The 18,591-nt window shown below is 45.8% G+C and overlaps 1 protein-coding gene across 1 annotated transcript in view; it reads right to left on the bottom strand.

Moving 5' to 3' along the window:
• EPS15 (epidermal growth factor receptor pathway substrate 15) overlaps positions 1-18,591 on the bottom strand; it is a 105,230-nt gene that overhangs the window by 71,586 nt on the left and 15,053 nt on the right. Inside the window, exon 2 of the mRNA XM_066597613.1 lies at positions 697-738. Within this exon, the coding sequence (XP_066453710.1) occupies positions 697-738 (42 nt within the window). The remainder of the gene's footprint in view (positions 1-696; positions 739-18,591) is intronic.

Below are 18,591 nucleotides of genomic sequence, written 5' to 3'. Positions count from 1 at the left end.
GCATATCCCAAACATGAATCAAGTCAGTAAACCTAGAAATACATATGGCTATAACAAATTAGAAAGCCTTTCGGGTGGAAGGAAAGTCACTGGATTACTGCAGGCTATGAAAGTTGTGCACTTGGCACCCTATAAGCTTCGTTTGTTGGGGGATCAACTACTGGGAGCCCACTGACCCCCAGAAGAGAGGTGCTTGATCCTCGTTCCCAGTAGAGTAGCATGTATGCCCTAATTGTCTGTTTATGGGTAAGCCTTTTTAAGATCACGCTTATAGGACCTTCGCTTCATCTGCGCCATATCTGCTATGTGTAACAGTACCTTTACCCTGCACCCATATACCCCTGAATATTCACATCTGTGTTAGGGGCTTTATTCGGGATCCCCTGCGCAGATGCGTCACAAATATCTGGACAACAAACAGACAGCGTGCTGCGCTATTTTGTCTGGGAAGATGAAAGGTTGTAAGACGGAAAGTCAACGACCACCATTATAGTCCTGCGTCACCCCAATCTGGCACTTCAGACAAGGAAAATCGCAGCCTGTTCTATCTTAGCGCCCAATGCGCGCTCATACACGCCATGACGGTATTGGTGATGGGCGGCATGCATATATTTCGTAGTCAACATATGCTTGTGTGAACTCAGGCGATTCATCCCGATTCCAGTATTAAAGAATAACATCTCTGAAGGGACCAACCTGGAGGAAGTACTTCTCATACACGCCATTGTTACTCGGGACCTGGAAGAGAAAGGACATGAAGATGGAAGCAGGAAACGACCGAAGAGCAACATAAACAGAAGGTGTAATTAGAGGATTCCGCACCCAAGACTAATACGGACTACATAGACCACAATGGGAAAATTAGCACATCCGAGACATATTCTAGCCTAGATTTTTTTTTTTCAATTTGTGTAGTCAACACGGATACTCATGACTTGCGCCAGACATTTACAGGTTAATGATCTGGGCTTGAAAGGGTATTAAAAAGCGCTAATGAGGTAAATTAGACACACAAACTGTTACTAAGCGCTCTCTCTCACAAGAGAGTGTTCACCGGCGCCTGCGTCTCCCGGACGGGGAGCATGTGCCAACAAATCCCCATACACTATGTTGGCATGTACGCGTGCGTGCGCCCCAAGAAAGTCGCGTTATGTTTCACGTGTTTCGAGGCACCGCTGAAAGTAATGTAAAGCTAGTTACCGCTTATTACATACGTAAAACCTGCCTGCGTAATACGAGAGCCCTAGAAGTACATTCACACGGGGCAGGAAGGTTTCCTTCACACAAGCTTTTTTTTTTCTGGCGATGTGCAAAAAAATGTACCAAGCATGAGAAAAATATGTCACATTTATATTAGTGTAGGGACTTACTACAGGCAAGGAACCGTGAAGTGGTCAGTGGGCTCATGTATCTTGGCCAACATCCAACCAATGCCTTGCATTTATTATCTATCATTCACATGCAGTGTGGCAGTAAGACTCCAGGGGGAGCCCAGGGTGGCAGTACCAATGTGGTTCACTGATGGAAGTGCAGGGTAGCCCGCCGAATTATCATGGCGTCATTAATAGGTTGCTGGTCTGCATGGTGAACTACATATATCAGAATGGTCTGGCACCCTGTATCCACTATGTGTGGGAGTATACGCCAAGCAGCCACCCCCCTCTATATCAAGAGGCAGTGTGAGTGGTTGTCTCATCAGTGTCCTGCACAGGTGTTATTGGCTCCTCCATTTGGTAGTCAGCTACCTGCATGGTGAGAGGAGGATGCATCTATATGCACCCTCAGTCAGTAAGTAACGGCCATTTTCTGTGATCGTTTACTTTATTTTGGGCGCACATTGGAAAAACTTTCGTTTTTTTTTAACCATTTAGGAGACGTACAAATTTCACATTACTTTTTAGCATTTTGAGGAACACTGTTTTCCTACACCAAGCCAAGATTGGAAAGGCTCATGAGTGTCAGAAGAATAAATACCCCCACAAATGCCCCCTTTTTAAAAACTACACCCCTTAGTGTATTCATTGAGGGGTGTTATAAGTATTTTGACCCCACAGTTTTTTTCAGGAATTAATTCAATTTAGAGGAGAAAAAGTAAAATTTCATATTTTTGCAAATCTGTCATTTTAAAGACATATTTTTTTCCTATAGTTTACATGAAAATGAGGATTTACACACCAAAATGGATACCCGTTTCTCCCGTGTTCAGAAATATACCCATTGTGGCCCTAATATTATATCTGAGTCCACAACGAGGCTCAAAATGAAAGGAGTAGTCAGTGTCTTTCAAAACAGAATTTTTGCTTGAAGTCCTTATAGGCCCCATTGCCCACTTGTAGAGTTCTTGAGCGCCCAAAACCATAGAAAACCCCCACAAATGACCCCATTTTGAAAACTAGACCCCCTAACGAATTTCTCTAGGGGTGTACTGCGTATTTTAACCCCACAGTTTTTGAATGAATTCAAGACAAGCAAAAGAAAAAAAAGTGTGATTTTCCTTTTTTTGGCAATTCTGTCATTTTAAAAACAGCTTTGTTTGTACAGCACACACATGAATGAAGACTTGCACCCAATAGTGGATACCCCTGTTTGTGCTGTTTTCAAAAATATACCCATTGTGGCCCTAATCTTATGTCTGGATGCACAACTGGGCCCAAAATGAAAGGAGTAATCGTTGGCTTTCAGAACATAGATTTTGCTTGAAGTCCTTATAGGCCCCATTGCCCACTTGTAGAGTTCTTGAGCGGCCAAAACCATAGAGAACCCCCACAAATGACCCCATTTTGAAAACTAGACCCCTTAACGAATTTATCTAGGCGTGTACTGTGTATTTTAACCCTACAATTTTTGAATAGATCTAAGCAAAGCAGTAAGAAAAAATTACGATTTTCATTTTTTGGGCTATTGCGTCAATTTAAAAAGAGGTTTTTTTGTACAGCACACATATAAATGAAGACTTACACCCCAAAACGGATACCCCTGTTTGTCCCGTGTTCAGAAACGTACCCATTGTGGCCCTAATCTACTTACAGGACACATGGCTAGGCCTACAATGAAAGGAATACCCGTTGGATTTCAGGGTACAACGGAATAAATTCCAGGCCCCATTGCCCACTTGTAGAGCCATTGAGCGTCCAAAACTATAAAGAACCCCCTCAAATGACCCCATTTTGAAAACTAGACCCCTTAACGAATTCATCTAGGGGTGTACTGTGTATATTGACCCCACAGTATTTGAATGAATCTAAGCAAAGCAGAAGGAAAAAGTTACGATTCTCAATTTTTTTGGCGATTTTTTAAATTTAAAAAGTTTTTTTGTACAGTGCACATAGGAATGAAGACCTTCACCCCAAAATGGATACCCCCGTTTGTCCCGTGTTCAGAAACATACCCATTGTGGCCCTCATCTACTTACAGGACCCATGGCAAGGCCTGTAATGGAGGGAACACCCGTTGGATTTCAGGGCACAACTGAATAAATTCCAGACCCCATTGCTTATTTGTACAGAATAAAAATTGACTCCCTAAAAATTTCCCCCTCCTCCTCCACGCCCTTTTCGGCGTTTGCAAATCTTAGATAAAAGTAATAATGTGAACTGTGTGGTATTTCCGAAGACAGGGGTAATTACGGAGGCTGGTTGGAATGGGTCCATGGAACAATAAAACCGGGTATCCCCCCCCCCCCTCCTCTCATGCTTTTTGGGGGTCATTTCTTGACCTCAGTGGCGGGTATGGGGTGTAAAAAGTGGCGCTCTGCGAGTCTCCGTAAGCTTGCCGAGGAGCGGCGGTCTCACACTGAAGACGCTCAACAAGGTGCTCCTGGAACTGCAGGAAGGCGAGCGTTCCCGCGGCTTCTTGTAAAATACATATTACAGGTAGCGGTCTGAATAGCGCCGGGCTCACGCAGCCGTAGGCGGAATCCGCTTGCGGAGGCCCGCAGCGGATCCCATCTGTGAGCCCGGCTGTGACCCTGCGTACGGCCACGTGATGTACTGCCCATAACTGCCTACTCACACAGGCGGTCATTCGCAGTACACCTTTTTTTTGTTTGTATTTCCCGCACCGTCGCTTAGCGATGACGCAGGTACCCGCAGCCCGTATACAATGTAGTTGCGTATGGGCTGCGGGTATATCCACGACCATGGAGCACAATGGGCTCTATGTTGCGGATATCCGCAGTAAAATAGAGCATGCTGCGTTCTCTTTTCTGCGAGTGGATTACACAATTCCAACCCGCTAATGTGGGCGGAATTGTGTAATCCAATGCGATTGATCTGCGTAATACCGCTAATCAAACGCATGTGGAATCTAATTCCTATCCGGTCATGTGAGACCGACCTATGTTAGAGCGCTACTTTTTTATTACATGACCGGCGACCGCTCAACGAGGCCACCAGTCACTGCTCCAGACTCTCGGCGACCGTTGGTCGCTGAGAGCAAGGAGATTTTAAGTTTCCTGGGCTCCCCGACTCCTGCGCATGTGTCCGGCTTTTTGCCGGCAGTGGAATGCGCAGAATCCGGGAAGGTTCACGGATGAGGATTGCGTCGGGGTTCAAATACTCTGGTAAAAAGAAACTTCAAATTTTTTTTTTACTTTTACGTGACCGCCATTATTGTATAACGGCGAACACGTGATCAGGAACCGCTCACCGCGGCCCCCCGTGAAATCTCCAGGCTCTTGGCTATGTTTTGTAGCCAGGAGCAGGGAGAATTTAACTTATCCTGGCAATCCACAGCTTTTGCGCATGCGTCCGCCATTTTGGCAACGGGCGCGTGCGCAGAAGCTGGGGTAAGGTCCGCGGATAAATCCGGGAGCTTTATGTACGTACTTTCATCCTCCCTCACGGATATGATCCGTGAAGGGAGATGAAACGTACGCTTTTAAAACTTTTTTTTACTTTTTACACATTTTTTTTTTACTTGAAATGATCACGGTTATCCATTGGATAATAGTGATCACATGCTGGGTGACATCCCTCTGCTCCAGGCTCCACATGGCAGCCAGGAGCAGAGGGACTTTGAATTTCCCGGGGCTCGAGCCCCTCTGTGCACTTCGGGCGCACATGCGCATAGGGGGACTTCGGGGCGGACCGAGGTGAGTATTTTCACCTCCCCTCATGGATCCGATCCATGAGGGGAGGTGAAACTTTACTTTTTTTTACTTTTCCGCGATCGCCGTGGATAACGGCGATCGTGGTACCGGGGACCGCTCGCCGCGGTCCCCGCTGACATCTCCTGCCTCCCGGCTACTTACAGGAGCCGGGAGCCAGGAGATTTTAAATCTCCCGCGGCTCTGGGCCTTCTGCGCATGCGGCTGACGTAATGCCGCCTGGCGCGCATGCGCAGAAGGCCGGCTTCGGGTCCCGGAGCATCAGAAGAGCGGGGAGCCGTGCGGCGGACGGGGGTGAGTAATTTCAGCTGCCCTGATGGATCCGATCCATCAGGGCAGCTGAATCTTTAACTTTTTGGCACTTTTATTTACTTTTTTCGCATTGCCGGGGGGGTTCCCCGCAGCCCGGGATGACAGCTCCATGCTGTCGGCTACCTGCGGGCACCGACAGCATGGAGCTGTCACGTCCAAAGCCCGAGGGGCTTTATTCTCTGTAGGACGCATGTTTTTAGAATAAAGCCCACTTCGGTAGGACGTAAAAAGGCTATGGCCCGGTCGTTAAGGGGTTAAGACTCCAGGGGGAGCCCAGGGTGGCAGTACCAATGTGGTTCACTGATGGAAATGCAGGGCAACCCGCCGAATTATCATGGCGTCATTAATAGGTTGCTGGTCTGCATGGTGCACTACATGTATCAGAATGGTCTGGCACCTTGTATCTACTCTGTGTTGGATTATACACCAGGCAGCCACCCCCCTCTATATTAAGAGTAGCTGTGTGAGTGGCTGTCTCATCGGTGTCCCTCACAAGTGTAATTTGCTCCCTCATTTGGTAGTTTGCTACCTGCATGATGAGAGGATGCATCTATATGCACTCCTTACTCAGTAAGTACAGTAAACCCTTGAGTAGCATTGCTCATAAGTAAAGTTGTTTTCAACTAAAGTCGATGTGTCAGGGCTCCATGACCCCGGACGCTGCTCAGTGAGCTGGCGGGCAGCTGATGCCGGTCACTTCCTGCTTCTCCTGCATCAGCGTGCGCCTTCTACTCCCCTCTCCACAGTGCACAGTGCCGGCTGAACGTTGCTGTGTCTGCCTGCCTCCTGACATAGTACAGCAGCTGAATCCCGAAAGTGCAGGCTGAACGCTGCCTGCCTCCTGAATCCCCACTGTACTTCAAAATGTAAGTACAGATGGATATAGTACAGTAAAGAAATGTTTGCAAATACTGCAGTCCTATGTCAAAGCACAGATAACACAGTGATACATACTGTAATAATGTCCCTGCAGGCCTATGTCAAACCACAGATAACACAGGGATACGTACTGCTATAATGATGTTCCTGCAGTCCTATGTCCAAAAACCCCTAAAAGTTAAATTTATTCTTTACAGCTGTGTTTTATATTCATTCAGTATTGTTATTGTTTTTGGTAATAAAGACCAGAGTTATTCTCTATTAAATGGGATTTGGTGTGTTTTTTGGAACGCCTAGAACCAATTAATTGGATTTACATTAATTCCAATGGAAATAATGTCCTCAGCTAACATTGATTTCTACTGAAGTCCATTGCTTCCGGACAGATTAATGATGTTAGTTGAGGTTCTACTGTATATGGCCATTTTCTGTGATTGTTTGTAAGCATGAGAAAAGTCACCTCAAAAAAATGCACTATTTGTAGCGTTTTCCATATTTTTTATTGCCCTTCATTGGACACTTGGATGCAGCATTTTTTTACCGCTAAGAAAAAAGGAAAAACTGCGTCAAAACCCACAGGACTCACACAACCACAAGCGTTAGGCTGCCCGTTTACGGATGAGTTGTCATTGGGAGATGCGTGGCGATAAATCACACACAGAGCTAGCATGACACACTTTCCATAGGAGAACTATGGAAAGTGCAGCCCGACGTCCACGGGGGAAGAATCATAGCGATTCTCTGCTCGCGGGATTCAAATTGCGGCATGCTGCGATTTTCTGCAGTGAGCCCATCTATTAGATAGGCTCAGCACAGAGACCAGTCAGTTCTCCCCTCCGCCGCCGCGGCATATCGCTAGTGATATCCCACCTCGGCCATGGACCGGCAGCCTTAAACACTGTGCGTCATGCAGTTTTACCGCTGTGGAGCCGGCCTGTCGCACCGTCATTTTGGACAGCACACCGTCACACGCAGTCTTACTGGTTTCTTTTTTGTTTAAAATGTCCCGCTCTGTCGCTTCGCAATTGCGCGTATAACCGCCATCTACAACGCTGTTATAGTAAAAAAAATAAAAAATAAAAAAACACAAAAAACCCCCCTCCATTAATATAACGTACTTGTGCCTTTAAAATGAAAATCATTTCTAGCAAGATTTCCTTTTAATGGTTTCCATGAAAAAGCAAACTCCTTCTTGTGGTCGCACCGCCGCTGCTGCTTCTCCATTATAGTCCGTGGGGGAATCTCCACTTCTTACCGCGCCGCTTCTAGAAAACCGTATTCTCTGCAGCGCAGCATAAAGACTTATTCTTATCTGTTGACTCTGCAGCACAACTGGCATCCGTGTGCCGTCTGAACGGCGGCGGCTGGTGCGCTCCTCTCATCATGATGAGGGCAAAAATAGATCAAGCTGCGTTTATTCTTCTTACTTTAAGGAACCGCGCTTCCGTGAATTTAAAAAAAAAACAAAAAAAAAAAACTAATAATAATTGCCAGTCTGACAAAGCCCATGGAAGTCAGTGGGTCTGTGTGCTGTCCGTATGCCGCCTGTTACAAACACGGACCAATAACAAGGAAGTGTGAATAAGCCCCACGGCCGCAATGTGTGCTCAAGCACTAAATGCTGCAAACTGAAAAAGAGGTGAAATGGCAAAAGGGAGCAATAAAGATATATTAGAAATATGTCACATTTTATACTTGCAGACTATATAATATAAAGCAAGGCTGGAGGCCTCACTTTTTTGCGGAAATCAGAAAAGCAGCTGGCAACCGCGCAATTCATCTACAGCTGCGTCGCTCCGCTGGACTCAACATATGGTCATTAGAAGTGGGATTCCATCTTGGGAATCCTATTTCAATTGCACTCGCCCATAGGAAGGTTTTTCCAAAATGCTCCGTTCTCCAGACATGAGGGAATGGAGGGGGAGGGAGTTCTGACCTGCAGCGCCACTACTAGGTAGGAATATTTCAGCGAGCCTTGGACTAGTGCAGGCATAATGGGTCTCCACACAGCATTCCTTCACCTCAACTCCTCTACACCTACTCCCCAGGGTATCCTACCCCCTTCCTTTAGCATTGCGAACATACCCCGCGATTGGGCCTGTGCTTGCCCTGTGCAGAAGCCTGTTCCCCGAAAAGGCCATTTCACCCTCTCCTGCTTTCCCTATATTAGGAAACCCACATATTCTCGCAGGTCTTACCTCTGGCCCGTCCCAAACACTTATCTGGTCTGGATTGGATTTCCCCAACGGGCCTGCCATTGGCCTCTGACCCCGACCCCCGGGGTAACCACACAGATAGCACATTTCTTAAGCTCCCTCCCCCCGCAAGAGATTTTGCAGAGAGCTGACGGTATCTGAATATGCCCACCGGGGGTCCGACCCCCTTCACCACTCTCTATCAGTAATTTATTCTCTCCTGATCTCGCAGTCACAGCGTTATAAACCTCCCTATTATATCAAATGGGAGCAGGAGCTTAATCCGTCTGTCCCGCCGGCCCAGCTGGACAGGATAGTCAAGTTCATGCATGGATCCTCATTCACAACAGATACCAAGAGGTGGGCTGTAAGCTCCTCCAACGATTGCCCATGGTACCCTCCAAACTGCACACAATATATCCTTCCTCACCCCGTGGGCTGGCGCTGGGTACAGAAACGGGCACCCTTTTACAGGTTTTCTGGGATTGCCCTCTGATACGCAATTTCTGGAAAGTGGTTCAACTTGCTACCCAAGTCTCCTCCAGTCCCGTTCCTGCCAGATCTCTCAGATCTCCCTCTACGCACATACCGCAGATCTATACTTCAACACTTTGTCAATGCAGCCCCCTGTGTACGCCGGCTCATGGGAAATCCTCACTGGATCTGCAAGCTGGAGGAAATTCAATGGATGGAGGAACTCACAGGTACCATAGAGAGGCTCGCTGGGCTAGCGTCCAACATACACAAGACGACAAAGTAACATTAGGCTCTACCGAAAGACACCAATCAGGAAGGATGGAAGAGAAAAGATGAAACAAATAAAATTTTTGGGTATCTTAGCTATGTTAAGTAGGTGCCTGTCAAGACCCCGATCCTTCTCCATTACCCCACGCCCCTCTTTTTTTTCTTCCTCTTCCCTCTTCTTTTCTCCCTCCTACCTTCCGCTTCGCTTTACAAGCACAGTCTTTGTTTAGGATGGACTTTTTCTCCTTTTCGGTTTAGGTTACTGGTTTAGTGGTAACTTGAACTTTTTTGAGTGTTTTTCCTCTTGGCGTAGAGTTCTATTGTAACCACATGAATGTAGACTTTACGTCCGGAGGATTGTACCAGCTCACATTTCCTTGGACCCATGTCCATGGGCGAGTCGGATTCCACATGTGGGAGCCCACAGCGGAATTCTACCCCAGCCAAGGATCCTGCTTACCCATCCGGGTCTTCTTTTTTTCTCTACTGTGGACATATGTGGAAGCGCTGGCCGGCGCACATGCACAGTAAAGTTATTTGTTTTTTTTCGAACTCCTGCTTTCCCGCGGCCCGTCTGCCAGGTCAATAGCGGACAGGCTGCGGATTGGACGGCTTCCATCAACATCAACCGCACTGAAATACTGCATGCTGCGATTTGATTTCTGCACCCAAAGGTCGGCAAATCAAATCTGCATGCTTTAATTCAGTTGCGGACGCCCATGTTTCCCTATGGTCAGCTTGAAGCGTGGGTGCCCCGCGCGGATTCCGCAATTCAAATCCGCCCGTGGACATTGAGCCTTCGTCAGAGATAACCACAATCATTGTTTAGCCTCTTATTTAAAAAATAAAAAAAAGTTTAAACAAAGAATTTATTTAAAAAAAACAAAACAAAAGAAAAAAAAAAAAACAACCACCAACATGCCCCACAAAAAAGCTATAAAAACTCCGCCATCCAACGCATCTCCAATGTTCAGCAAACCCGAGCTGGTCTGCCAATCAGGAACGCTGCAGGATGAATCCTGGGTGGGATGGGATACAACAATGTTGGCCATCGTCCAACCGCTCCGGGATCAGGCAGACGTCCAGAAGGTCGGCATTTACCGTCCATAAACATCCTTAAGTCATTGTGCCATATTCCCAGCCTGATGTGCGATCGCAGCGCCTCCGACAGTGCAGAAATGGAGGACTCACCTGGGACTACTCTCAGCCTCCGTAGTGTCCCGCTCGTTTTGCAAATGATTAATAGAATAAAGAGCATCCAAGCAACCACCTCCGGTCATCCTACAGTGTATATGCCATTGTAACAGCTCGTATAATGAAGATATGGGGGCAGCAAGAATAAAAAAAAGTATATCTGCACTGCAAAGCCGAGCCCAGAATTCCTTTTTGAGATTTTCTTTCAAAGATGAGTTTCTTATTTCTTCTTTAGAAAACACACATTATCCATCCAAAAGTAGCTGGACCCCTGAGCAAGAATCACAAGCAGTATTTATTTCCATATGTTAATACTTAGTGGGGCTCCTTTGGCCCTCATGACATTGGATCCTCTCCGTGGTAGACTTTCTACTAATGTCTGATATATTTCAGCTAGGATTTCCCTCAATTCATCCTGCAAACATCTGGTGATTTCTCCCTCAGAAAATGGATGCTGTATTTATTTCCTATCCCGATGTTCCAGTTCATCCCAGAGATGTTCAATCGGGTTCAGGTCGGGACTCTGTGCAGCCGGTCCAATAGTGGAACATCCATATCCTCAAATCATTGTAAAACAGTGTTGGATTTGGGATAAGGTGTATTGTCTTGTTGGAGGTATGGCCGACCATTCCAAGAGTATTACCACATTGTGGGCAGCACATTATTGTCTAAGATGTCAGGGTACACCTCCGTGTTCATGGTTCTTGTCACAACAGACACCATGCCACGTAAAACATCCCCAGACCATAACCTCCGCCATACTTACCTGTTGGCACAACACACTCGGCCAGAAGGCGTTCCCCAGCATCCTCCACACGCAGGTACAACCATGTGATATGAAAAGTAGTGCAATTCACTACATAGAACATTCTTCCATTGTTCAACTGTCCAATGTCAACGCTCCTAGCACCATTGTAGACGGGCCGACACATTGTGCTTTGTGATGGATGGCTTGTATGCAGCGGCATAACCCATATATCCAATAGTGGGCAGTGTCTGTTAAACACCTTTAACGGTTGGCATGCTAATGAGACATGATGCATTCTACTAATAGGGGTCCAAATACTTTAGGTAGAATAGTTCAGGGAGCAAGAAGGGAACCTCCGTGGGTGAACAGCTCCGACTCAGGATGGACCCGAAAAGCGCCGGACAGACCCTATTGCCTATAATGGGATTCACCCGCTTTCCGTTCAGCTGCCCGGCTTCTGGACAGAAGAAAAAGCTCTGCATGCAGCACTTTTTTTCAGGTATTTTCAGCCAAATCTGTGACAGGACCTTCACCCAGAGGCTCCGGCGCAAACGTGGAGTCGGCCTAACGGGTCTCTGAATGCTAGAAGGGCAGATGGGTACTCGGGCTCTCAACAAGGACACTTCTCCTACAAGCAGATTTCCTGCAAAAAGCCAAAAGGGAAACCGAGGAAGGAAAGATGGAGTAAAGACAGACACAGACGGCGCAAGGTCTGCCGACCCCAGACCGGAGGGGACAGCAGGACAGGCTAGAGCAGCCCGAAGACTGCATCTGTGTGTGCTCTCCACTATCAATGAAAAATATGACAGCTTGGTTCCGTTAAACAGTCCTCCTGGCTTATAACGGGGGCCAAGGGTCTTCCATTTTTGATGCTCAATGCAGCAATACTTTTACTCATCAAAAATGACAAATCTATAACAGAAGAGGCTCAGATATGATTCTAGCCTTACAAGACGCCTATAATGGCCAGCGCTACCAGCACAAGTGGCCAATGGAAATTATGGGTCCATCTGATTTCAATAAAAACTTGATACAAAATGTAAAAAAAAAAAGTTGTTTCTTGCCCTAGAAAATAATCTTGAGTTGTCACCCATCACACGTGCCTCTCCTCTCCACTGCTCCCCGCCTAACGATCCTTCTACACATACCAAGAATCTCACGTTTTTCATTGGCGCAACGGAACGAGCCGATGACGTCATCACTAGCTTGTTGTCGCTCGGGCAGCCCGTTTAGACTGCACAATTTGCGTTACGAATTGTGCAGTTCTCGTTCTGCGTTTCACATTCCTAAGTGGAATGATAAACGGCACGATAAACGCACAAGCCGGCGCTGGTTTTCACGCCGGCTGAAACTGAACGACGAGCGAGAACCTCACGATTTAAGTTGGTCGTTTGCCCGCGTTTAAACTGACCGATTACATTGTGCAACAGAATTTTTGTAACCGATAAGCAGATAGGCGGCTTATAGTAACTTTCGTGCACTGAATACAAATATATCCGTTTTTTTCTGCCACGTGAGGTTTTCCAGTTATGGGAATAATGTAATCCAATCGCCGTTGTATTGTATTTTTTGGAAATCTGCCGATAAAATTAATCCGGTCGGCTCACCATTAATAAAAAGAATAACAAAAGTAACTGTTATTTCACAATCCCTGTTACACACCGTGTGCTGACTGAACACTATAAGGGTAGGTTTACGTAACATGTAGGGTATGTGTCCACGTGGTGTAAACACTGCGGATCATCCAGCAGTAAGTTGTAATTAATGAACTGAATTTTTACAGGTCGTTGGTCAGACTGAATAAGAGAATCAAAACCATAGAACAAAAATACACATTTGGTATCGCTGCGTCCGTAAAAGTCCGATCTATCAAAGTAACGCATTATTTACCCCGCGCAGTGAACGTCGTCCGAAAAAAAAAAAAAAATTAACACCAGAAATGCGCTTATTTTGGTTGTTCTGTCTCCAAGACAAAAATGCAATAAAAAGCAATGAGAAAAGTTGTATTTATTTCAAAATGGTACTAACGCAAGCTACAGGACGTCCTGCAAGAAATGAGCCCTCGCACAACTATGTGGACGGAAAAATAAAAAAGTGATTGCGTGCAGAAGATGGCAGCAGAAAATAATTAGAAAAAAATAAATCTGTTTGAAAAAACAAAAAGTAGTACAGCAAAAAAAAAAAAAAAAAATCAGTTTGGTATCGTAGTAATCGTACTGACCCATAGAATAAAGCTATGATGTCATTTGTGTTGCAGTTTGTGGGCAGTAGACACAAAACGCACCGAAAGTAGGTGGGATTTCGTTTTTGGTTTTTTTTTCATTTTACTCCACTTAGAACTTTTAAAAAGTTTTTCAGTACATTATATGGCACATTAAATAGTACCATTAAAAAATACAACTCATCCCGCAAAAAACAAGCCTCATACAGGGACGTCGATGGATAAAGGAGTTACGATTTTTTTAAAACCGTAAAAAAAAAAAAAAAAGAAAGTTTGGTCACTAAGGGGTTAAATAACTTGAAAATCTGTCGTGCTGCTATTATTCACTTTTACCAGTGGAATCAGCAGGTTTTAAATTTACAGAAACATCAATTACTTTGGGTTATGAAAATTTTTGGAAAAATTTGTTGCGTGGTGTAAATCAGTCAGTTTTGTTCTAACCAATGAGAATGGTTCAATTTAAGCAGGGCCCGAGGAGGGATGGCGCTTCCCATGCTGGGCAGCGGATGTCCAGTGAGTAGGGGGAGCGGAGGCGCAATGTAATAGCAGGTCCGTAATGGGCAGCAATACCAGTTCCAGCACCACCTTGGCACCCTGTAATAGAGGGGCAGCAGTAAAGAGAACTCCAGCCCCTCACATTGGTAATCCCACCCGCAGAACGCCCCGGTAGCATCAAAACAAAAAAAAGGGTTTGTGCCAAAGTAGTACAAGATGATGGAAATAAGGGAACTTCTTCTGAGCAACAGTGAAAACATTGGAGAAAATTCACAAAAAATTATTTAGGTACTTTTCAACATTTTTCATGCACTTTGAAAACCCCTTTATGTCAAAAAGTTGTATTTGGCCCTTTAAAAGTTGCAAAAATCACTACAGATAAAAAAAAGCAGATTTAAGATTTTACTAAAAACTTCTTGATTTCTTAAAATAGTTGCCCAACTTCCCGGCAGGCGGCTCTGGTTTCCGCGTTCCATGAGGAGTCCATCCTAACCTCACACAGATGTGAGGAGAAACTACTTTCAGTTTTCATAGCTGCCAAAGAGGCACACCCGAAATGTGGGTGTAATATAAGAAACGGGACGCAGACGACTAGTTGGTGGGAGGATGGAGGTCTGGGTTAGAGAGTTTGGACGGTGAGTCACGCAATACTCCGGCTCTACAACCCTGAAATCCTGAGGTTCCCATCCACATACAACATGCATTAGATGACACGGAGCAACACGATGGCGGCGGATAAAGACTGGCTTATCTTGCTCCTCAGGTTCTCCACTGCTTGGTGTAAACTCCGGATCACCTTACATCTACTATTGTGTCTAGCAGGGAGCTCATAATGACACAGATTGTGCACGCCAAGGCTGTCCATACATATTAAAATGGGCATCGGCCCAATACTTGTTCGGCGCCAGCTATCTCACCTGGCACCTGCATACTCATGCCCACTCAGCCCAACCAAGTGGGCATGTGTTCCGAATGTACATAAGAGAGAAGGGCATCTCCGATGGTGATTTCTCTTGAGTATGTAAAGATCAGGCATTTTGATACTCAACCGCGCGATCCTCATCTCATATCAGGGGACAGTCAAACGGCCAAGGGTGGGTTAGGGTGATACAAGTATATTTCTCTTGGGCATAGGCCCACTACTAAGGGCCGTTTTACAAGGAACGATTATCATTCAGTGTAAATGCTGCCAGCGACTGACCGACAAACGATAATTAGTTCACTTCTCACTTTAGTTTTAACAGGCATGAAAATCAAACGACGATCAGACCGTGTAAACAGGCAGTTCTGCTATGAACTGCCTGTTTACTGTGCATGGAGGATTGGGAAAAGGGCAGATGGAGCGATCCCGGCCCTCTCTGCCTCCATTCACTGAGCGATCCTCGCTATCGTGCATTATCGGTGGAACAACTATCAGGTGCCATCACCACACAATTAAAGAGAGAAAGACAGAATTACTTGAGGCAATACAACATATGAAAGTTATTATACTTAGAGGCAATTTCAAATACCAACGTCACAGAAGAAATTGGGAACACAAGTTTGATACTATCAAAAACGGAATGAATCTTGGGGGGGGGGGGGGGGAGGGCTTTTTGCATCAGTGGAGAATATGAGAAACCTAGAATGGAGCTTACACGCTGGCCTGGTGACCCCCTAACATCAATTTAGAGACCATAAACGTGTCACATTCCTTGTCACTTAAAGTACGGTATTTACCGTTCTGCTCATCCCTTTCTGGCATTTATCTAAGTGCTAATTAATCTTACCATGTCTGTGCCCTTTCATGTGATCATGTGTATATGTATTTACATAAATGAGTCTTCAGATCTGTTCCATTTTGGAAGTACCCTGATAGGTTTGAAAGCTCGCTATAACATGTATTTTTCTTAGCCATTAAAAGGTATCTCTACAAGATGACTTAGTTTCTCTTACTGAGAACAATCACAGATTTAGAATTCACATGGCAGCTCAATTTCCACCGAGATATGCAAATAAAATCTGTTTAATCTCATCCACTTTGCTGCTAGGGTACATACTGCTTCCCCTGTGGGGCACTATAAGACCCGTAATGCCGAAAAAGGCTCTCTACCAGAAGAAACTGCCCCCCAAGACCTCTCATGTCTCGCAATGATTGAGGATCCAAACTATTCAAATACAGTTGGCTTAAAAGGAGCAAACACAAGAAAAATACCTCAAAAGGAGGGGGGGGGGGGGGTCTTTAAAGGGGTGGTCTCATGATAGGTTTTACCTGTCTTGCAGACACCCCAGCAGTAACTTGGCCTAAAGTGAATGGCAGTAGCTGGTGATGCATGCATACGATTTGCCGCATTCACTTTAATGGGACCTCCGGAAATAGCCGGCTTAGCCATCTCCAGCATCTCTGTTGAACTGAATGGAGCGTTGGTGGGAATGCATGGCCACCTGCAGTCATTCAGTTCGGGACAAGCCAATACTGGGATGTTGGCATGCAGGTAAAAGCTGCCACAAGAATATCCCTTTAAAAACGAGGATCAAGGATGAAGTCAGTTGCTGCATTGCTCTATAGCCGTGACTCCGCAAATCCCATCTGCCCCCCCCCCCCTTATTTTTAATACTTGCCTCCTTTCACCCAGATGAGCTCTTCTTAGATCTGACTAGTGGCACTGTCAATGTGTCAAGTGGGCGGTCCCCACTGCTCACTCTCAATGGGCGATGTTGAACTGTCATTCAAGTATAGCAGCACTATACTGACCGTTCACTACAACACAGCCCCATTAAGGTCTCCGTTCCCATAAGTGGAGGCGTCAGGAGAACAAATACCCCCTAACATTAATCCCTCCTATTTAGCAATTGTTTGGCATATTAAGCGAGACTTTGTGTTTGCTAGACAATGATGAAATCCTGGAGAACCCCGTCAGCCACAGGGTCAGATGTAAAGCCCCTTACTCCATACACAAGTTCCTGTTTCTGGTAGAACAATACTCGGTTTCATTCCTCCGGTCCGGCTTGTACTGGGGACTAATATAATAATGCAGTAGATGAAGGACCAGAAATACAGCTGGGAAAGTTCCTATAAAACAATTCGCACTCTGAATCGCGGATCCCCAGAAGGCGCCTTTATTCGCCCGATTTCAACGATGTTCTTGAAAAGTGTTAATCCTCAGGATTAATCACTTAAAAAGTGGCGCACAGCTGTCTTCTGTAACTTCCAAAAGTTTGGATGGCAGGTCAGTGTAAACGCTCGACCATCAGGTCATACAGGCTTCGCCAAGGCTTGTATACTATGTCTCTGCTGCATCCATATTTCATGATCACACGTAAGTAGGCCCAAGTGATGTCAGTTTTGACACAATCCACAGAGAACTGGGACACAAAAAGTGCAGTGAACCTGGATGCTAATGTGTAATGCACCATAAGGCTGGGTCACCAAAGGGCGGATTTGCCGATGAAATTCCGTCCGGAATTTCGTTGTGGCAAACCCGCCTGCGGCCGCTAATCCCGGTGTTAGCCAGCCATGTGGACGAGATTCGTTAAAATTCCCCGGCGCAGCAAGTGAATTTTTTTTTCCCGTTACAGCCGCGCTCTCCTCTATGGGTCACCGGTCGCATCGGAAAAGCGTGCAGCCAAGCCGCTCCAAAACCTGTGGCTAAGTGCTGCGGGTTTTGATGCAGCACTTTCCTGGCGAACATCTTGCGGTTTTACACTGTGGCCAAACCACAGGATTTGCGTCGGGATTCCGCTCTGTGGGAACCCAGCCTTAGACTTTAATGAGCAATTTTGGTGGGCGCATAAAGACCAACATAGGACATGTTGAGGGGTTTTTTCAGGGCATCAGTCCGCGTAAAAAAAAAAAATAAATAAAAAAAAAAATCACCTCTAAATGTAGCAATTGAATGCAGCGGGTCTGTGTGCGGTCTGTATTTAGTCTGTAAAGTCTATTTTTTTACATTCTGCCATAAATAACGGTATAATTGCATACGCTAGTCATACAGTGGCAGCCAGCACAAAAAAAAAAGGATGTCTACTTTGCAGTACTAGCGTAGCGTTCTGTTAAACGTGGTCACTTGTGGGAGACACATAGCACAGCAGGTCTATCCTCCCAACTAATAGCTGCTACATGTGTAAATGTATCCACTCTGTGTAAACAGAATGTACAAAATGTTGCAAACGCCAAGTGAAAAGAGCAGCCGCAGCCGCACACATACACTGACGTTCTGTCCCAGATGTAGTCCCAATATCACATTTCAGTCCTGTACGGTATGCCGTAAACATCTGATCAGTCATATCTGAGTGCCGAGTCCCTCCAGTGTTGCTCAGAAGCCGATGAGCCGCGGCGGTGCTTCCCGATGACATCAAGGGCCGCGTAGCAATGAGGAGACATTCTGTTCCATCACTAAGAGGCGCTCTCAGCAAAATCTCTGACCGGATAATATTTGTATAGCGCCGGCATAATCCTCAGCGCCTTATTACGGATTGTCACATCAGCTTCTATTTAAAGGGAATGTCTCGGCTCGAACAGGCTGGACAAAGTGCAGGTGTCAAGTTATAGAGCGGGAGGAGCTGAGCAGACTGATATATAGGTTTATGGGGAAAGATGCAGTAGAACTTGTACTTTATTCATTTATATCTCTGCTCATTCTGAGCCGAACAGTCCAATGGGCGGAGCTATCAGTGATTGACACCCATCAGTGAGTGTATATAAAGAGGAAGCTGT

This window comes from Eleutherodactylus coqui, chromosome 3 (assembly GCF_035609145.1).
Source record: "Eleutherodactylus coqui strain aEleCoq1 chromosome 3, aEleCoq1.hap1, whole genome shotgun sequence".
Classification (NCBI taxonomy): domain Eukaryota; kingdom Metazoa; phylum Chordata; class Amphibia; order Anura; family Eleutherodactylidae; genus Eleutherodactylus; species Eleutherodactylus coqui.
This window is presented reverse-complemented; position numbering and strand designations above follow the sequence as displayed.